This window comes from Onychostruthus taczanowskii, unplaced genomic scaffold (assembly GCF_017590055.1).
Source record: "Onychostruthus taczanowskii isolate IOZ18803 unplaced genomic scaffold, ASM1759005v1 scaffold26, whole genome shotgun sequence".
Classification (NCBI taxonomy): domain Eukaryota; kingdom Metazoa; phylum Chordata; class Aves; order Passeriformes; family Passeridae; genus Onychostruthus; species Onychostruthus taczanowskii.
Genome location: NW_024499906.1, coordinates 10,113,893 through 10,135,846, shown reverse-complemented (window position 1 = coordinate 10,135,846; position 21,954 = coordinate 10,113,893). Strand labels below are relative to the sequence as shown.

The following is a 21,954-nucleotide window of genomic DNA, read 5'->3' as shown; positions in this document are numbered from 1 at the left end:
TAGCAACAGAGCCACTGCACTCTGCTGTTTCAAAAAGTTTAGGAGGAAGAGTTTCAGATCTATGGGGTAATGGCTCATTTACTTGTGGAGATGGGGAGAATAAGAGAAACTGTTTCCTCCACGCACCCCAGACTGAGGGCTGTTAGCACACTCCTGTTCTCCCTGTTGCTGGGGCCTACAGGTTGTAGGCTGCTGAGATTGCTGCTGTGGAGAAAACTGTGACAGCTGCTGCTGGAGTGGGTTAAAAATAAGTGAACCACCTGGAAGCTGCTGAAGATTAAAAACAAAAGGCATAATTCAATCAAACTGCTGAGTTTCCTACTGTTCTAGGACGAACATGGTATTGATAGTGGTGTACTTCCCAGAGGCTTGATTTTCATTTTGTAATGCCTTTAAAATCAATCAATTTACAATTGTTGCTGTTTCTGAAAAAGGGTCATGCTCTGAAAACAAACTTGCATGAACTTATAGAAAGGTATTTCCACAGGAAAACATTTTATTTTAATTAAAATGGCAGATACTGTACTGATACTGGAAAGATAAATGCCAGTCTCTAACAGCACTGTATTGTAATTGTTTTCCACTTTCAGAATATTCCACTGAATTTTAATAGACAGTGAAATGGCTTTGATTACTCTCCCTTACTCCAGCTTTAATTGCACTTATTTCAGCTGAATTGTTCTTGGTTTATGTGAGTGGCAGAGCTACCTTGAAAGAATGTCCTTCAACATGGAATCACTCAAATACAAGCATTTAATTCTATAGAAGAGCTCTACTCTGGCGTAACTGCCTCCTGTGCCTGCCCTTTTCCATGTTTCTGGAGTGTACAGGAGTGGGAAGAGGAAGTAGCAAAGCTGGTAGTAATTTTTTGAAGTGTGGTGCAATCTATGAGGAACACTGAAGCTGCAGTTCTGCACCTGAAAGTGGCAGCTGCCTTCAAGGTCTGGGAACTCCACCCAGTTCCACAAACAACCCCTGCTCTGCTATTTTTTTTTTAAATGCAACTCTGACATAATAAATGCTGCTCATGTTTGTATTTGTATGTACGCTTAGTGCAAATAAAGCATTTACAGTCCTTCTAAACTCCCTATCTTACATGAACTTCCATTTCCAAAAACTCTTTAAACCTATTACTGCACCTACCTGTGCGTGCTGAGCTTGGCTTTTAGGCATTCTGTGTGTAACCTCTGAGTGATTCTACTACACTGTTTTGTACACCATAATTGTAACTTTAGTCTGAGATCTGCAATGAAACCTTAGGCCAATCCTGAAAGATTGTATTTTAGGATTAATATTTTGAATCCAAATGTCAGCATCTTTATATTGTTACTGAGAATTATCTGCTTTTTTCTGAGCTAGGAATATAACTTCCACCTGGTATGTCTATGGAGATGTCTTTTCTCTTATTCTAAGCCTTTTAAATCTGTGTGGGGCAGTGCAGTAAGCAGCACTAAGCAGGTCTCTACAGAAAGATAAGAAATTATCATTATTATTGTGTCCAAGTATATAAATTACCTGTAGAAGATTTAAGGGCCGAAGATTTGATGTATTTTTCAAACCAAATGGGCTGCCTGTTAAAGAAAACATCTTTTTATTAGTAGTGAGTCTTTATTCAGTTGTATTTGTGTTTTGCACTACACCTTTCCACTGGGACTATTTCTAAACATCTGGAAGTTGGAAAACTGGCAAGTGTAAATTGAGTGTAAACTTAATACTAAGTGTATAATAATACAAATATAATAAAAGTGTAATACTGGCAAGTGTAAATTAAGGGTAAACTTAATACAATGCTGCATTTTCCATAATGCAGTTCAGTTATTCAGACTCAAAGCGCACAAGAGCTGACTAAATGGAAAGAAATCTGTATCACTACATAACATTATACCCTGTGACCTATAACCTGTTTGTGCATTTACACAAAGGTGATTGTGGAGAACACCACAGCAGTTATTTTTCAGTGATCCTTCTTCAGCCTTTAAAAAGCTTAACTGTTTGTACAGTAAATCCAAAAAAGTCCAAGGGCTCAATGAAGTAATACACTCTTACCAAACAGAAAACAATCCCACCCCAAATCTGAGCAATGCTCCAGGAAGACAGCAGCTATCAAACAGAAGCCCTGGAGGCCTTGCACAGACCTAGCTCAGCTCACTAACTACATCTGTTGTGTGGGTGACAGCACAGCATGTACAAATCTGTGACACCTAACTGGTAGAAGTTGATAGTGCTTGAAAGGACAGAAGTAGACTAAAAGCGATCCTCATGAACTGAAGAAATGGTCCAAAACTCAGTAACATTGATTTAAAAAGACAAATGACCAAGTACAAAGTTGTAACTATCTTTGTGTCTATACAGCAAGAAAGGACATGAGAAGTTACAGGAGGTCACAAACATATCCAAATCATCCATATCACAAAATACAGAGCACACAAAAGAAAAGAACCTCTTCACACAGTTTACATTTATAAAATTCACTGTCACAGGATGCTGTAGAGATTCCAAAAATACACAATTAGATAAAAAAATCCAATTAGATAAATCCACAGTCTAGAAATCTAGCACAGGATATTAAGCACAAAGATCCATGTGGATATTCTTCAGCTGAGAAAGTCTCAAAGCTGTAGATTGCCAGAAGAGGTACAGTTGTAGACAAGGGATGTTTCATTTCACACTTTTGCCTCATCTCAAACACTCTCCCCAGTATCCTCTAATGGCAACTGTCAGAGACAGAATATAAACTGGATGGATTTTTGGCCTAAACTAGTAAAGCCATTCTTATGTTAAGGTAATGCTGTTGCAAAAAATACAGATAAAAAACAGGCAGACCTCATTTGGGGAAATGTTAACAGGAATGTTGTGAAAGAGATGAGATGCATTTATTCTGCTGTGCTCCACAGTGGTAAATCAGCCAAGCTCAGGCTTGTGTCCCGTTTTGGTTATCACATTTTAAGAAGGATGTAAGCAAATTGGACAGTCTAGAAAAGAGTGACAGGATTATGAAAGGTTTGAAAAATACGACCTATCAGAAAAAGACAAATGTGGGACATGACAGCATGTTTGATACTTAGAAGGTAAAGAGAAAGAGTGAACAACTATTTTTCACATCTGAAGGATATAGGAGGAAATAAAAATTGCAATTCAGGAGATGCACTGTAATTAGAAGCATCAATTTTGCACTGATAATGAGCTGCTCCAAACAGCTACTGAGGAAGACTGGAATCTTCTTCAGTGTAGATATTTAAATACAGTTTAAATAAACATTGGTTCAGTATGGTTTAGACAGATTTAACTTTTAGCATAAGGGATGGATATCTTGAAGTCTTCTACTGTTGTCATTCTATAACCATACCTATAACCTTTTTTTAATTATTTGTTCAGAAAAAATAAACTGATAATTTAAATTGTACTTTTAAAGATTTATATAGCTGCATTTGAAGGCAATAAGGAGCTACTTAATTGTTGTACAAGAATAAAGTAGTACCAGGGCCAGAATAAAATGCCCCACACATTTAGAAAGTGAGGCCTCTTTCTAAATTCAATCATGACTTTTTTTCTGGCAGTCATCATTACCAAAATTTCATTTAAATTTGGAGTTTCTCTCTAACTTCTTACTGAGTGCACCAAGCAATCCAGGTTTTGACTGTGTATCCCCAGCCTAGCTCACCAAAAACCAGCTTCAAATAAACTCCAACACAGCCTACACCTTGAATACAAAAACATGTATGTTGTTCCTGAGCTCCAGCCATCAAATACACAACCTCTTCACACAATGGCCACTTCAGTCCATTTTTCTCACAGAATGTCTTCACACTGTCCCTGTCTGAAGGGTGGCTTTTCCACTCAGTCACACTGACCTGCTTGGGAGGCAGATTGCATTGCAGCGGGCAGCGCACTTGGTACCAGACCTCCTGGGGGTAAAATGCCACTCAGATTTATACCTGCAGGGGCTATGGCACCAGTGTTGCACCCCAACATAGGGTTTGAACCACTCATCAGTGACTGTGCTCCACTGTAGAAGAGGAAAGACAACACATCAAACCCAAGTGGCACAAGTAAATCTGAATAACCAAATCACTGTCCTCTGTCTCATGGCAACTAAATCAGTAGCTTGCTGTAAATTATAGGACTATGGATAAAGCATCAATACAGCTTAAAAAAATAGTTTTGCCTAGAGGGTAACATATATTTCATATGATGAGCACATACTGGTTTTTTTCTTCTTTGATATCAACTGTTAAGAATAAACAACAAGTGGTCCTTTCATTCTAGAAACACTAAAAGGCCAACAGTCTTCAAAATGGTTGTACTATCATAAAAGGAACAGGTTTATTTAAAAAAGTCCAATTTATCAACATGACCAGCTGCTGAACACCTTAGCTGGATAATCTGAATGTCTGAGACCTGCATTGAAGCACACTATGTGTCTTACACTGACCATCGTAATCGCAGAATTTTCCTTAGTCTAAAAAGATGTTATACCATACCATCTATTCTTGACAGCATTTATTATTTTCTTCAAACCACAAAATGAGTTTTAAGAATCAAAGAGTGTTTCATCGCAATGCTTTTTCAAATTGATAGAAACAAATCTGTTCCCATTTTTCATTTAGATTGGTCTGCATATGATATTCTACCTCCCCTCTGATTAATAAAAAGTTTTCAAACTTACAGAGCAAAACCTCAGAAATCACTTAAACTGAGATAAAGCTTTCAGAAATGAACCTATATGACTTCACAAAGATGAAAGCAATAAAGGCCTTTCTTAATAGATCTTTTCAATAATCTACTAGTAGGTGACTTCTGTTTGAGAAATACAAATAGTTTCTAGTGTCTCTTCACTTTGTAATTACAAAGTGAGTGATCTTTTTTGTACTGCAGATCCTGAAAAATATTTGCCCTAATGGATGGTGGACAGTCCTGGACCACATCCCCTCCCACCAACCAACCAACCCCTCTGGCAAATTAAGAAACCATCATAACAAAAGACTTACCACACAGAGCCCACTACATTGATGAAGTTAAGTCCTGCAGGGTTTGCCATGACCTGGGTGGATGTTGTTCCTGTAGTAATGGATGTTACCATGGTGGAAAGAGGAATGGTCATTACAGGCAGTGCCTGGCTCAGAGACATTTGCTGCTGAGCAAACGGGGTTAACAAAGTGGGCTGAGGGGTGAAGCCTGAATCTTGGGGAGTAGGGGTGGCAGAAAGGGTAATAGGAGTTGAGCTCTGAGCATCAGGAGGGTGTGGGGTCGATGAAGGGGTGTTGGTTGGAGTAGGAGTAGATGGTTTAGGAGTTCCAGACCCTGCTCATTGAGAAAAATAAAAAGTGCTAGTTTGTTATAAAAGGCCAGTCCTTTTTGTATAAGGTTAATGGAATCTTACTTAGCATTGACAATTTCTTCCGTTTTTTAGACTGCAAGTGTTAATTTCTACATGACAAGTGTTGCAGCACACACTCATTGTTAAGGATGCAGTAGAATCACAAAGAAAATCCATTCTCCATGCTTCATTCCTTGTGGCATACACCAATTTCTATTTTGCTTTAAGGCTTCCATAATCCATCAAGCCATAATTCTATTCAGAAATACTTAAAATAATTTCTTAGTGACCATTTAAACCCAATTAATGTTTATCCTAAACTGTTAAACAAATAGTGTCCATGTACTGCCTGCACAATAGGTTGTGTTAAAAACTTATCATGGAAAACAAGAGTCAGCAAGATCATGTACAATTTCAATGATCATGGGGCTGATCTAAATTTCATCAGATAGTCAAACTGCAATTTTCCAAGTATCAACCAAATAAAAAGCAACTATCTAATATTTAAGAACCATAGAAGAGGATAATACTGCATCTTTAAAAGCTATTGTGTAATTCTTTCTACTTAAATGTAACACATACAGCTGTATTTGTTGTCGATGCAGTAGGCAAAATCTATCAATAGAAAAGAAAACAAAACAAAACCCCCAAAAAGCTTGAGCTGGTTTCTTTTTGTTTTTCTTTTTTTTTGTTTTAGCTTTCATGTCCTGCAGAAAGAAAGGAAATAAATATGAATGGTGACCAGAGCCTTAAAGTAACTGTGTGCAGCAGATTTACACAATTCATAACACTAACATAAAACCAGACTCATTATTTTGGAAGAAAACTTAAGTTTTCTTTTTTATCTTGTGCAAAACAAGAAGGCAGAAAAGTTACACCTTTTGCGCTATCCAGATTTTAAATTATTTAATGCAAAAAGCATATTATAATACCATGCAGGATACTGGAATGTGCAGTATACAATTATTCATAAAAAAATTGAGAAGCTGCAGCTATGTTTCCTATTTGTACAGATCTGTTCACGAAATGGCTCAAGACACATACATGTTTTAGAAACATTTATGATCTACAGCTAAGATTACAATGATCCTGTCAGTGTTAATGAAAATACTTTAACTAGGATGTCACTTCTGATTGAAATTTCCATTTTTACACCTGAGAATATGGTGCTATCATCAGCAGCATCACCACCACACTTGCAATCAGCAATGATTTGTAAAACAGTGTAGGAGTGTTTTTAAAAAATCATCTTATCGTTTATTGTATCATCACCTCGGGACTGATCAGATTATATACATACACAGATACACAACTGCACCAGCTCCTATAACATTTAAAAAACCAGATGCTTAAATAATGTAAAGGCAAATTGATCTAACATACTGTTTTTACACTGGAGGAAAAAAAATCTACACTTTGGAATTTATCTCATCACATCATCTACCAGCCTTTCATATATGAGGAGATCATGCGAGTTGCATAAAATGTATTAAAACGTATACACAGAGGGTGCATACATATATATACAGAAAACGAACACAGTTACAATAAACATAAAATACATACAGTGAACAAGAGACCTGCCTAAAGCTGCACAACTTATACAATTTAGGGTACACTGTACACTTAAGTTTCATCATTCCACAGGTTAAGAAGTTTATCTCAGGAAGCATTTATGCAAAAGCCTAAGATTTAATGGAGAATTTAGGTCGTGACTCACTTTGTGAAGAGCTCGCAGGAGACATGGCAGCTGGAGAGAGCATGCTAACTTGATTAACATCCATAGATTGTTTCCGAGAAAGACCAGGAGGCTTAGAGGGAGGAGGTGGAGTTGGGGATTTTAGATGGCCACTTGACTGTTGTGAACTAAAAATATTACCTGAAAAATCAAAATTAAAATACATTACTATTCTGTGAGTACATGTTCACTTGAATATTAGGATACAATTTTGTGAACAATATAATCACAAATTTAAAAAAAAACAACCAAAAAACCCCATGCTCTTCTCACAGATAAGATTCTGATATTTTTAAATTAAATGTTCACTAAAGGGCTATCCTTTCATTTTACAACAGGCAGAACACGTTAAAATTAGATGTTTGAGTCAAAAAATAATTACCTGAAGAGCTACTTCCTGAACTTGAAGGTAATTTGATAGGAGGAGGTCGGTGTTTTACACCTTTCCCCAGTACTGAAGACTGAACAGAGCCTGACACACTTTCTGGCTGCTGGGAGGAAAGAGAAATTAACACTACCACAGCAATGATGAGAGCTTTCACATAGCTGACAGAAAAGACAATTCAACTGATTTGTATGAAGGCTTCTCAGAACTATGACAACATTCCTTTCAGCAATTTCAGATGCTTACATATTTATCTAAAAAAAATAACCTATGATGAACTCTCTTTAGATAAAGTCTTTACCATCAAGAAGCAGCATGAAAGTGCTAGTAAAAAAATTAAACTGAGCAAAGAAATAAACAATTAAAGAGTTTCACTTTTCTCCATAATTCTGGATTTTTTTGTAGTAATTTTCACAAACACAAAAGTGATGAATACACCTGAAATAATAAAACATTTAGGTTTTATTTGAAAAATTACATAATTTCATTAATACATTCTGTATATACCTGCCATTTTCAACCAAGAGAGACTTAAAGAACAGGATCAGAACTCTTCATTCTGGGAGCAGGATTTCAAATAAATATAGGAAAATCCTGAATGCAGATAAATCAACACACATTTTCCCAATGTGTGGGACCAGAACTAAATTCGTAATTCCAAAAGCTGACATTGTCTAAAGACTTAACAGTGAAATGCACTCAACAGTGAAATGCACTTATAGTCTGTGTGTTTTTACCTTATAGCAGATATCCATAAATGACAGTAATGTTTAAACAAACAAAGTTTGAAAACTGCTGAAACTAGGAAATGAAACTGCCAATTTAGTGGATGGAGTATTTAAATACTGGAGCCTCAATTAAATGTGCATGAGCTAAGAAATCAGAGCAGAATCACCCTTTTTGGGGAGCTTAACTTCCACTGATTCTCAGTAATAAGAGACAGTCCCTCTACATGTTTCTAATAGCTTGCTTATAAAAAAGAATCTTTTGAGGAGAATTCTGAGGACTACCTTCCCATTCTTCTATTAAAATCTGCTTTCTTAGTTTTGAAAATAAAAACCAATGCCCCATTCCACCATCCAACTAGATCATTAAATACAGTAACCTGAGTAACTTTAGTCCAGCTTTTGGTAGGGGCTTGGATAGGCAGACAAGTTGACTTTGGCAAGCACCCTTCCACCCATTTATTATATTATTTTAATTTATATTTACACACGTGTGTGTGTGTGTGTGCACACATACACAGAAACATCCATATCCCTTTCTGCAACTGCTGGACTTGGAATGCTGCTGGTCTGCCTGACACCAGGAACTACCTCCTGCACAAAAACATTGCTGGAGTTTTTAAGTGGGTATTTAGGGGAAATATGTCAAGGAAATACCCCAGGGGATATAAATCTCATTTACTAGCTGGAGTATAACATACAGCTCACTGCTGAAGTACTGACTCTGACCAAACAAAGCCAGAAGCAGCAAACACATGCAAGGCAATGCCAACAGGCAGGAAAATTTGGGAATGCAAGGGTTTATACTGGATATGTAGAAATGTATGTGCATGTAAACATACACACTTTAAAGTTGATGGGGTTTGAGTTTTGGAGGTTTTTTTGGTGTTTTCTTGTATGTTTGGGGGTTTTTTGCCTTTGGCTTTTTGTTTCTTTTTGTTTCTTTTTGTTTTTATTGGGTTTTGTTTGGGTGGTTTTTTTTTAAGTTTTCCTCTTCAAATTGAAGACAAAATAATTTAAATTTCTAAAGGTAAAAGAAGTTCAGCTACTCCATCTGCTTCTGTGTTTACTGACCTGTAAAACAAGACACATAGCTGCATTTTACTATACTGTGCTATGAGAAGTTCACCTGAACAGGGGAAACTGCTAAAACAAAACTTTGGAGCTACATGATTCAGACCCAACCCCTCACCCCTCAAAACAGCTAAAAGACAACATCTGAACATGGAAAATATAAATGCTTTCCACTAACTTTTCCAATATACTCACACTGAATGTTCATGACCATAATGCATTTAAAAATTCATTCAGGATAACATTTTTAGCTCATTTTACTGTTAAACGTGGATAGGAAAACTTATTCTAATAATTCAATAATTAAGTGCAAATAAGAGAAATCTGTAGCCTGATAAACTCACTTCCATTTCCTTCCCTGGAGAAAGACGACTGACTGATCCACTTGAATTATGAAACATTTTCACAGTACATTTAGCTTCATTTTGCACTAACTCCTGGTACTGGTTCACCACCCTGAAACAAACAATAAGGACATAAAAAGATTAACAAATTTGAACTTCCAAAGTAGATACTTACAGATAAACACATAACTCTATATGTTATAGTAATATATTTTATATATTGTGTAAGCATATCTCTATATAACATAGAGATGCACATATATAAAACATACTTATATCTCTTTGTATCTTTCAACATTATATTCCTGGGCTCTTAGATTTATTTAATTGTAACTTTTAATCTCTTTTTTTTCTCATACAAAATACAGTGTAAGAAACACTCTACTGGAGGAATACAGAAAACAATAGAACAGTTCCATTCCCAAAAGCAGCTGCAGATCTTTGGGATATCAGTCAAAAGGCATCCCGTTCCCCCTTTTTTACAGAGGTCCAGAATATTTTATAAAAGTGTCTCTTCTGGTTATGCTGCCTGTGAAACAGTCAACCCTCCTTCAGCTTGAGGTCTTTGTCAGATGAGGAGTCTAAATGCAGGGCTGAACAATACTCCCCTGTGAGCATTATGACAGACATATGATAAAGCATCAGGGAAACAAGTTTAAAATACTGTTCTATCAAATTATCTGAATCAGATACTACATCCCTACTAATCTAAGACAACCAAGCTGAGGGAATACTGTTTCACAAACATGAGTGGAATATAAAAAAGGACCTTGAAATATAAACCTGAAGTGCTGTGGTCACTTACACTCTGGCAGACTGGACCTCAGTGAAAACCAGCTGGAATATTTCCATTACCTCACACCTAAATGTGATGAAATACTCTTTATTTTGATGTAGCCCTGCTTCTGTCATATGCTGTTACCTGACTAATGCAGACATAAGCAAGGGCCCTGACACACATGACAGAGGGAAGTGGGCAGTGCACTTTTTGTAGCAATTAGATTTTAGACTGACTTAAAAATCGGCAAAATCAGGGTAGTAAAATGCCATGTACTCAAAAAGGTAGTCCTGCACTCTTCTACTGTTTCTTCTTGTCCTTGACACTGAAATCCTGTTGCTTATTCTGATGAAAGGACTTGTGCAACCCAGTGATAAACATGATGCGGAAATCCCAGTTAAAACTAGCCTCTTGTAATACTGTTGTTTTACTTTTCAGCCAGCCAATCTCCCCAGTTCAGCTTACAGAACAAGCAAAAGTATCAGCACAAAGGAGATAGGAGAGAACAAAAGCAAAGAGTTTCTTGATCAAAATTACTTATTTAAAAAAAGAACATTATTAATGATTTTTGATCAAATCAAAGAGTCATTTCCCTGCCAGGCACATAAGGGTGCATGGGATAAGAGCTATGGCATGTACATAGCCAGCGGTATCCTATGGAGGTACAAAACCACACCTGGCTTTGACAGAGGTTCCTTTTTAAAGGTTCTGTGCTTATACGCACAGGCAATCTAATGTGATGTACTCTGACAAACACTTAAAAAACCACTTATTTTGCTGCCTCAGTTACCCCTGAATTGCCACTCCTACTCATTCTACAACTAAAATATACTGAAAAATTGGTCTATTATTTGCTTCTCTAGGAAAGCAGAATCAAGACATATGCAATACACAAAATGAAGGTGTATAAGTCTTAAATCCTTGATTACACTTCAAATGACAAGTTTAAATGAGCTATTTCCATGATTGCTAATTTACCATGCCAAATGTTAGGATGAAATTACTGCTAAGTGCTCAGAGTTCAGGTGTACTCACGTATTTGATGTCCTCTATTCTTCCTTCCTTGTTAAATACAGAAACTACACACTATTCTACTTCTTGATATGATGACTAATTCCTCTTATTTTTTTTCATTTGTTCTGCATCTGTTTCCATAACTGTAACACTGGCAGTCATAACTGCCAAAAAGGAACAAAATTTATTATTTGTCATCAAGCCACATAGCTGTACAAACTGTATTAATTTACCTTTCAGCATCAGTCTTCGAACCAATAAGGAACCTAAAATATAAAGTACATTTTCAGTCATGAATTGGACTAGAAGAACATATTTTTGTAATCACAAAACTTCAAACAAATGGCAGTGCTGTGTTTTTTTCATACCTGCTTGAAATACAAATGATAATGTATCCACTCAATGGACTGAGTATCATTCAGTATTTGAAATACACACTTAACTTCCTAACTATAAATACAATATACACGCATGATCTAATATTGTCTCCTTTAACAGTAAATTACCTACAAAGCAAAAGGCAGAATATAGAAGTTTTGGATTTTATATTTTTAAAAAAATGAAAGCGAGTAACTGCTACAGAATTATTTATGTAAAAAGTACAAAGGAAAAGTTATGTATAAACCATACCAGTACACTCAGACTGAAATACAAACATGCTGAGGAGAGGTCAAAAACAGTGCTATGCGTAATATTTTAACAAACATTTAGTTTCCATTGCTTGATTTCATTTATGCCAATTCCAATTCCCCATGAATTTCCAGACCTTCTAAGTAAGTATCTCTCTTTTGTGTAACACTTATGGCTTGCAAGCTTATTGACTATGTTTCTTTAACTTTACAGAACTTTCTCTTTCTCCAGCTCAAAAAAAAAAAAAAAAAGTTAAAAAAAACATTTTATTCTGCTGAACAACAAAAATGTTTATTTCACCTTTCATTTCATATGACAGTTTGCTAAGGATGAGTTACCCAAGCTTTCATGAACTTTATTGTTAGTGTCTTAGCAATGATTTCCAAAACCCTCCAGGCATTTAATACCCCTAAATTAATTTAATTCCCAGCCTTATTACACAACTCCAATAACACTGTTGTTCCAAAAAGAGCAGTACTAAGTATGTATGCTGGTTTTGGCTAGGGTAGAGTAATTTTCTCCAAGGTAGCTGACACAGGGCTATTTTGGATTTGTGCTAAAAACAGTGTTGGTAATACAAGGGTGTTTTAGCTATTCCTAAGCCGTATTGACAAAAGTCTCTCACAAGCAAAAGGGCTAGGGGTGTACAAGAAGTGGGGAAGTGACACTACAAGGACAGCTGACTCCAAGTGACCAAAGGAAGGGATATTCCACACATATCATATAGCACCATGCTCAGCATATAAAGCCAGGGTAAAAAGGCAGAGAGGATAGGGGAAGCATTTAAAGAGAAGGCATTTGTCTTTCCCAGTAACCATGAGGTGCAATAGGGCCCTGCCCTCCTGGAGACAGGCGAACACCTGCCTGCCCATGGGAAGCGGTGAATGAATTCCTTGTTTTGTTTTGCTTGCATGTCTAGGTTTTCCTTGACCTGTTAAACTGTCCTTATCTCAAGCCACATGGTTCCTCACTTTTACCCTTGCTATTTTTTGCCCCATCCCACCAAGGAGGTCAGGGGAGGAGGTAGTGAGTTTGCATGGTGCCTAGCTGCCAGCTGGAGTTAAACCACAACAGTATGGAAACAAACAGTGAATATCTCAAGTCTAAGGATAAAATATTCTTAAAACTCAGGATGTTTTAAGATTTTCATAAAAAATAAGAGAATGATTACATACTAGAAGATAAAAATAACTTTCATTAGCAGAACTAAAAGGTTTCCTCATTCCCACTGCTCCTTGCCTTAGTGAAATTTATACGCTCTACTCTGCTGCATGGGTTCCTCCACACAAATAATCTGGTGTATACAACAAAAACAGCCGAGAGCAGCGAATCTTTGTAGAACAGCAGCCAAAACCAGCATATTCCAAACAATTCGAAATTATGAAGCTTCTTAGAAGCTTATGTTTTTCTTCATTTATTTACTTCAACTGGATCTAAGAGTAAACAGAATATAGTCACATCTTACGCTTTCATAGCATCAGGCAAATTTTGAGAACAATTAAGATTCTGAGTATCACCAAAAAGGAGTGCAACAACATCTCATAGTCTCTCCACAACTTTCACGGTCTTATTTTTCCTCCAATGTATCTTTAATGTAAAAGAATGTACTAATTTAATGCAAAAGTACATTTGAAATATGATGGTTACTTATACACATTTTGGTTTAGGTTTTTTTTTGGTTAAAATATCTTAAGTCAGACTACTAGCTCTAGTGTATTTTTGTGACTGAAAATTACAAGTAATGTTTGTTTTCCTCCACCTACTGATCACAGCATAGTTTAAAAAAAGAACATGTAACTTACTGTGATGGAGTTAATAGGTTGTCATTTTCCTCATCACCTTTGAGCGTCTGAATTTTACCATAGTACAAGGGATTGCCAAGAGACTGAAAAATGGTCAGTTTTGTTTTTTGAACCTGATTACCAACTTCACATTCAAACACATAATCATCCTTCATTTCCTAAAAAGACAGAATGACCTAGTAAGTCTTGAACAAGCCTTAGCTGAAATAGCAAGTAAAGCAGACCAACTCCATATACAACACAGAGTAAGAAACGTGCTATAAGTAACTTTAAGTAACACTCCACAGGAAGAGGTGCATTTTTTAAAATGGAAGTGATTCCAGAAGTTCCATTAACAGGATGAGAGGAAAAGGATTTATCGCCTCTTAAAAATACAAAGTTATTGCAAATCCCAAACAATCATGTTACACATGGAAATGTAGACTGGGTAAACATATATGGAAACAGTTTTATATAAATTATGACCATGCAAAAAGAGAGTAAAATGTTGGAGCTGAACATCAAGTTCTATGGGGAAGTATTACTTTTTTCCAACAGGCAACTACAAAAATATCATGACACATGCTGTTAATAAAGCTAGTGCCATCCCTCTGAAATTATAAAAAATTAATCAATTTTGTGATTTAATCACATAACTAATCAATGAATTAATTATTATTAACGTGAATTAATCAATGATTATATTAAATTACTACTTCTGATTAAATCACATAGTTTCTGCCAAAAATCTTAAGGTTAAACATTGCAGAAGAAGCTTTTTTGTAACAGGCATTTATATTAATCTCTTCTAAAATGTAACATTTTGATTTCAATAAAGCTCTTTTTCATCAGCTTTTGAATGTCTGAGTAAAGAAAGCAATTTGTTGTGCAGAGTTCCATGTAAATTATGATAACTTCTTTAGTACAAGTTGCTTATCCTTGTATTTCTGGAAAATCTGAGGAAATCAGACTGATCACATGCTTGCTTTACTGTACAAAATTATAAGTATCTCTGGTAATCTTCACATGTCTCTATAACACATGAAAGATGAATTAAATTGGGGGAGGGAAGATTATTCCACATCACATTGATTTTGTTGAAATAAGAGGCATTTCAACTAGAGACAGTGAAGTTTGGCCAAAGGTCTAAATTACTCACGTGTGCTGGCCAGACAGTTGGTTGTGAGTCATCAGACTTGATAGACTTTTCCACTTTGGCATATTTTTCCACCTTAAAGAAAATAGATCAGAAAAGAAAGAAACCCCGATGTTATCTCCTACGTTTCTTCAAGGAAACATAATTTAAGAACCTTCAGAACTTTATAATGTTATACCACATTTGTTATGTTAAACTTAACAGAAGAGTGAAACATGGTTTCAGATTACAGATTGAAATAATTGCCTGCAATGTGGAATGGTTAAGTAATTTCACAATAACAGTCATTCCTAAAGCCTCTGATTAAGTCAGGTACAACAAAGTTGAAGTGAAAAGAGAGGTTTGTTTTGTAGAAACTTACACTGTCATTTGCATTCTTACCGGCCCTATGATGTCCAAAGCTACAGTCTTGTCTAGTCTACAGTCTTTTAAAAAAATCTCAGCATAGTAGAGAAAACTTGTGGAAAGGGACCTGGACATCCTGGTTGGTGGCAAGTCAAATATGAGTCAGCAGTGCCCTGGCAGCCAGGAAGTCCAAGCATGTCCTGGGGTGCATCAGGCACAGCTTGGCCAGCCAGGCAAGGGAGGGGATTGTCCCACTCTGCTCTGAGCTGGGGCTACCTCCCCTTGAGTGCTGGGGCAGTTTTGGGTGCCACAATATAAGAAGGATATAAAGCTATTAGAGAGTGTTCAAAGGAGAGCCACGAGGATGGTGAAGGTCCTTGAGGGGAAGCTGTATCAAGAGTGGCTGAGGTCACTTGGCCTGGAGAAGAGGAGACTGAGGAGAGAGCTCACTGCAGTTACAACTTCCTTGTGAAGGGAAGAGTTGGAGCAGGCACTGATCTAAACTCCCTGGTGACCAGTGACAAGACACAAGGGAATGGCCTAAAGTTGTGTCAGGGGAGGTTTAGGTTGGATATTAGGAAAAGTTTCTTCACCCAGAGAGTCGCTAGGCACTGGAACAGGCTCCCCAAGGTAGCCTCTCTCAGCACCAAGCCTGAGAGAGTTTAAGAAGCATTTGGATAAGACACGTTTTATGATTTTGGGACTTGTCCAGTCCTGCAGGACTAGGAGTTGGACCTGATGATCCTTGTAGATCCCTTCCAATTCAGAATATTCTATGAGTCCCTTCTGTACACTACTAGTATGTGTTCTGGCAGTGCCAGAAAGTAAGAATATGAATGCCCCCAAGAGAAAAATGCACACAGAGCGAAAAAAACAACTCTCAACTACAATTCTCTGCATAAAGTCTAAAACTTTTCAAAATATTAATGTCCCATAGTATAATATATCAAAAGATAGGAATTTCTACCAAGATGAAAGAAAAGTGACTAATTTTTAAACAATCTACAAACCCCATTTGCTTTTTAGGTTTTCATACAATCAGACAACTTCAAATAGACATGTGCTCATTGAGTCCACAGAAGAACAATGCTAACAATTTGTTTGTACTGATTAATCTATCCAGACTATTCTGATACAACTGCAATACATTACAGTGTGGCTAAACTTGTGTTTATACCTTATGGTACAGAAAAGTAACTGTAAATGTTAAAGTCACTCCCGCTTTTTAAAGGTCATTCTTTGATACTGTTTACTTCTTAGAGACTTCTTCATATAATACAATTTCAAATAATTGCTAATTATACATAACAATTGGTGGTCTTACATCTACTTCAGAAGGAGCAGTCAAGTAGCAAGGGTTCTGTTTCCACATATCTACGCACTGGAAAATGAAAAACAGGATTAACATATTAAATCCTTTAATTAAATAGTTAGGAGTATATTACATCACTTTTCAGAACACTTACATTTCCAGCTTTTGAAATTTTGAGGTCATATTGCTGGGCTGTTTTCCTCTCCTTCCTTTTCTGTAAGTAGTCAAGTAGTCTGAGCTGAGGTGGAGTTGAGTAGTGAGCTACTTCTTGCTGTCTGTTCAGAGAGGACCTTGAGTACCTTTTGAAGCACCTATGGCAAAATGACACCTAAGCTTGTAAAACCATCAACATTAACTTCTCCACTGCCCCTGTACAAAACCAAAAATATGCAGGGAACTGCTACTTACATGGAGACAAGTAAGTTTTTAAATACTAATTTAAAATTGCTTTTCTGGATTACACTGTACAACTCTAAATTATGATTTCATATTTATAAAATATACCAGTGTTCTGTTCATCTGTTTCAGCACTAAGAATGTGGTTATTTTTTAAATGTCTGATTTAAGTACATCATCAAAATGAGTAATTAAGAAGCTGCCAAGCTTAAAATATTTATCTATTACCATAATTTCAGTTCTATCAAATGATCCTTGTCCTGCTTATGTAACTATAAAGTTATAATGACAGTAACTACTCTCTAGTCTTTGTTTCATGACAAACTCATGGGTTCAGTAATGCTGTTATGGACACTCATTTAATCCCTTTTCCTATTTTTCTAGTGGAATATTTGTTGACCACCAAGCTTTAATTTCAGAGAAAGCTTGATCAAATACATTTTTTTTTTTTTTAAATTACTGCTGGTTTGGTACTAGCATAGTATTTCAATGCAAATTTATTTTTAAATATTTTACTAATTGTGACAGACCATTAATGCATTTCTATTTGCAGAGTGAATGTAACTCTTGTGATAGAAAAACACGTTGAACAAAGGTTTCAAGCTTGTGTGGAAATAAGGAAGAGCCCAACCATGCACAAAAGTGAAATAATTTCAGTATTTCGTACATAGTGCATACCACATTATTTTAAATTTTTCCAATATTCTTATACACTTACACTTCCCTTTAGCCTCAATGTCAAACAAATAATTATTTTCATTTGCTCATTCAGGATGAAATTTATATGCAGCTTTTAACAAATCAGAGACCAATATGCAACATATTTGTTTATGTATTTTACATTATTGAGCTGTCATCTGACTCTGCTTACACAAAACCCCAAATCCAAACTGCACTAAAATTGATTATTTTAAGAAAATATATATACACTTTCCTTTGGTATACCAAAGTGAGCACACTACAGTATCTACTAGTAACCAAAATAAAATACAATATTGAGCACTTAAAAACATGATATAATTTCTTGACTGTTTCTCACACATTCCTATTTAAATAGGTGTATTACCTACGAGGAGCTAAACTTTCACATAAAGCATTACTTATAATCTTCCTTGAAAACATATTTCATATTGCAAACTACCGTTTCATGGGGCGAGTGTTCATCTTCTGCTTGTTGTACAGGAGTCTGTTTGTAGTACAGGTCACTGCTATTGAAGGATCAAGACACAAAGGCTCTGCTGTAGCCAAAATAAGTTGGCTCTCAAGTAGGAGTTTGTCCTCCTGTAATATACACAGATATTAATAAATATAAAAATTTGAAAACTTTTACAGTAGTAAAGTTCCTATATACCTATGGATGTAGACATTATCTTAGAAAAAACTGGAAAAAATTATAACAAATTACAAATATGTATAAATTTTTGTTTTGTTGTGTATTTATGACATCACTGTAAAATTTTTAAATAACCTCTAACCTACCTGTGTCCATTTGTGGTTGTCACTTGTTATAGAATGCACATCACAAATTAAAGTCTGAGGAAAAAGACATAACGGTAATTATGAATAATAGGATTTGATAATATATGTTCCACTTATATATCTCCATTCTATGAACTACCATAACACTGACAAATTACTTAAGGCTCCTCTTTACCTGCATTGTAGGTCGCAAAAGAATGTGCTTGCTTTGGTACGTTGGAGATTTCATGTTACCAGACTGCCTATAGTCCCGTATTTCTGCTATGACACATCCACAATGGAAAATATTAACCTGGTTAAAAGAAAAACACCAGCTTTTGAATAAACAAGCATTTACCAATCTTCCCCTGCCTCTACAAAGAAGTTTGCTATATAACATATAAAATTCAGTGAAACTAGGAATAAAACTAATGACTAAGTTTTTCAGACCAGCAGACCTTTCTATGTACACAGACATGCTTGTCCTAGACATAACCTAAAATACAAACTTCAAATGCAGTGTTTTCATATGCCAGCAATGCAGTTTTAAGAAATTCTCATGCCAAACATTCTATAATGAGAAAGAACGAAGGAAATATTGCTAGAGCAGAGTTGAAGATGTTTCACAGCTGTAACATAGCAATCTTTCTTTTATCTCCTTCTCCTCAGTAATAAGTACTGTTTTTTTTCCTATATATCAATAAAATACTTATTTGGGGCATTAAATACTATAGTTTCATATGCACAAGTGTCTTGTGGTTACAATCATCTCCGTGAACCACTTAAAAAAATCAAGGTCTATCTGGGTGCAGTACTTAAATTCTTTTTGAAAACAAAAATTTCAAACCTGAGATTTTTCTAAAAGATCAACCAAAATAGGTGGTAGTTCCTCTGCATCCAAATATTCAAGCAGCTCTCCTTCTTCATAAGGCAGACGGATGGTCTCAGAGTCTGAATTTAAACAAAATACATTACCTTTGTGTTTCAAGTTCGCACATTAAGAAATCTAAAACAAACTTGCCACAGGAAAAAGCAGGGTTGGCAGAAACCTATCCACACATACCATATTTTTGGATTCTGTTATTTTTTACATCCATTTCTGTACTTAAGAGTTTTAGTTTGCTCTTACTGTGCTAGCTTTTCCTTCCAGGTAACATAATGTATGCTCTTACTGCCCATGGCAGTACAAATGGCATGAAAATGCCACCAAAGTGGAACACAAATGTTTCTAGGCAGATCTAGACATGGGAAGCAGTGAAAGAAACAATCTGACAGAAGGAACCTGAAGTGAGAGAAACTTGCATACGCAGCTGCAGAAACTAAGGGGAAATAAGAGACTGGAAGGCTATAAAAAAGACTCCTATCTACAGAATTTGTCTGCAGATAAACAGCTCAGAGCTCTATGTAAATTTTTAGCTCAAGTACAGTTGGTTGTTCTCCCACCCCCCACCGGAATTATGTTGGAGGTAAAACAGATAAATGTAAACAACAACACATTCTAAAAATTTATACAGCGTTCTGAGTATTTTTAAAAATTCAAGAGCAAAATATTACCTGAACCATTTTTTCCCCTGAGCATCAGTGAATAACCCTCGTTTCCTGGATAGAGGTTTACCACCAGACATGACAACGTCTCCTGCATAACCAACTTCTCAAGTAAGTTCACATTTCGTCTCAGCTTCTGCTTTAAAAGTAAACATTGCTCATGAACATAGTACTATGAAATAATTAGCAGAAATAAAAACATTGCTAGAATGTGACTTAGATTAATGGCAAATTACACATCTAAACAAGCCCAGTTAAATTTAATTTACTGTATTCAGCAGAATAAACATATTATGTATTATCACGCATGCTTATAGACACAGATTTTTGTAAAAAATCCCACTCATTTAAATTACAAATCTTAGAACTGGAAGCCCGCAGACAAAGTTAATAGGAATAACATTATGCTAAAATGTTGTAAATCTACAATGCACCATTATTTATATCATTTCTATGAACAGCATCAATTCAGTACAACTTGTTTGGTAACAACAAAACATGTAGTACTTTCAAATATTCCTAACAGAAGAAGGCATTTCTCTCCAGGATTAAAATAATGAACTGGAACATTTGGAAGCTTCCTTAATTGCATTTTCTTGTCTTTATTTGCTGAAATCTGATCCAGCAGCCATAGACACTATACCCTTATTTAACTGTAAAACTATCTTTTCGATGTATAACAGATTTTTGTAATTTATTGGTGTGTTTCAGAGACCACATAAACATCCTACAAATTGAAACATTTGAAATCCCCTTAGAACTTAAGACAATGAATTCTGAACCTCAGATAATTTTACAGCCTCTGGCTGGAGACCATATTTCCTCTCTGAATACCAGCTCTGGGTACAACCATTAACTGGGAGTTAACCTGAGTGCTCATTTGTCTTCCCACTCATTTTACTTCCTTGAAAGCAGCAATAAAAAGCAGCAGGTTCCACAGCTTTATATTCTTGTTCAATTTGACCTTCAGAGTTTAGCAAAGTAATTTGTGCCTTTTACACCTTATATTTAGAACTGATAAGCCTGTTTGAGTCTCTTATCTAACATTATGAAAATTTTTCACAAAACTTCTTAGCTTACCAACAATTGGAGAAATAAATCTGAATTTACAACAAAATTACAGGGTCTGAAAAATGTTCCACATTTTTCCACAGCAGTCATACTAAGCAACTGATTGTGAAACAACAATGCACATGGCATTGACACTGGTCCTGAACTTGAACACAAGTGCCCTTCGGTGACACAGGATTAAGACAGAATGAACAGCTCACTAAGCCAGTCTAGCTAGGCCTTACTATTCACATTAGGTGGTCTTATCTTTAAGTGACTGCAGGATTAAGACAGAATGAACAGCTCACTAAGCCAGTCTAGGCCTTACTATTCACATGAGGTGGTCTTATCTTTAAGTGAATACTACAGTAGGAAGGGTTTATATTTCATTTAACAAAGAAATCAAATGGAATTAAAACCAAAGTATTTTCTCAACCTGCCTGTTTAGACAGAAATGAAAAGCTTTTCAGCAATTTCCACTTACCTTTATCTCAGGCTCCTTTTCACATTCTTCAATATATAAATCATAAAGTTTTTGAAATACAGATTTTCTGAAATTAAAAAGACTCAACATGTAACCCAAATTAAATCAAAGAAATGCTATTAAGAAACTAAATACTGAAACTCTTGGTACCTTCCACTGGATAAATATTTTCTTTTGGGAGGTCTCTGACGGGCACTTTCAATGATATACTAAAAGAGAAAAGTAAACAAGAAACCAAAATACATTACAAAGAAATTTAATTCCAGTTACCACACAACTAGAGATCATTACCAGACAGCATTCCATGTATACAGAAAGTAATTAACACTTACAGTACATGACTGCTCCAAAAGTGCACTAAACACAATCTGGTTTATGTTACAGTCATCATAGTTACAGTCATCATATATTACAGTCATCAT

General features: G+C 35.8%; 1 protein-coding gene across 1 annotated transcript in view; it reads right to left on the bottom strand.

The window, feature by feature from the left end:
• The window catches only part of SUPT20H (SPT20 homolog, SAGA complex component), a 25,979-nt gene extending 4,025 nt beyond the window's left edge, over window positions 1-21,954 (bottom strand). The window contains exons 1-19 of the mRNA XM_041407266.1: window positions 21,865-21,954; window positions 21,683-21,741; window positions 21,533-21,599; window positions 20,008-20,134; window positions 19,301-19,404; window positions 18,650-18,766; window positions 18,475-18,528; window positions 18,137-18,276; window positions 16,754-16,910; window positions 16,612-16,668; window positions 14,946-15,017; window positions 13,808-13,965; window positions 11,609-11,641; window positions 9,584-9,695; window positions 7,438-7,546; window positions 7,038-7,196; window positions 4,989-5,301; window positions 3,852-4,006; window positions 1,516-1,571 (exon numbers count right to left, since the gene is read on the bottom strand). Coding sequence (XP_041263200.1) covers window positions 1,516-1,571; window positions 3,852-4,006; window positions 4,989-5,301; window positions 7,038-7,196; window positions 7,438-7,546; window positions 9,584-9,695; window positions 11,609-11,641; window positions 13,808-13,965; window positions 14,946-15,017; window positions 16,612-16,668; window positions 16,754-16,910; window positions 18,137-18,276; window positions 18,475-18,528; window positions 18,650-18,766; window positions 19,301-19,404; window positions 20,008-20,134; window positions 21,533-21,599; window positions 21,683-21,741; window positions 21,865-21,954 — 2,139 coding nt within the window. The remainder of the gene's footprint in view (window positions 1-1,515; window positions 1,572-3,851; window positions 4,007-4,988; window positions 5,302-7,037; window positions 7,197-7,437; window positions 7,547-9,583; window positions 9,696-11,608; window positions 11,642-13,807; window positions 13,966-14,945; window positions 15,018-16,611; window positions 16,669-16,753; window positions 16,911-18,136; window positions 18,277-18,474; window positions 18,529-18,649; window positions 18,767-19,300; window positions 19,405-20,007; window positions 20,135-21,532; window positions 21,600-21,682; window positions 21,742-21,864) is intronic.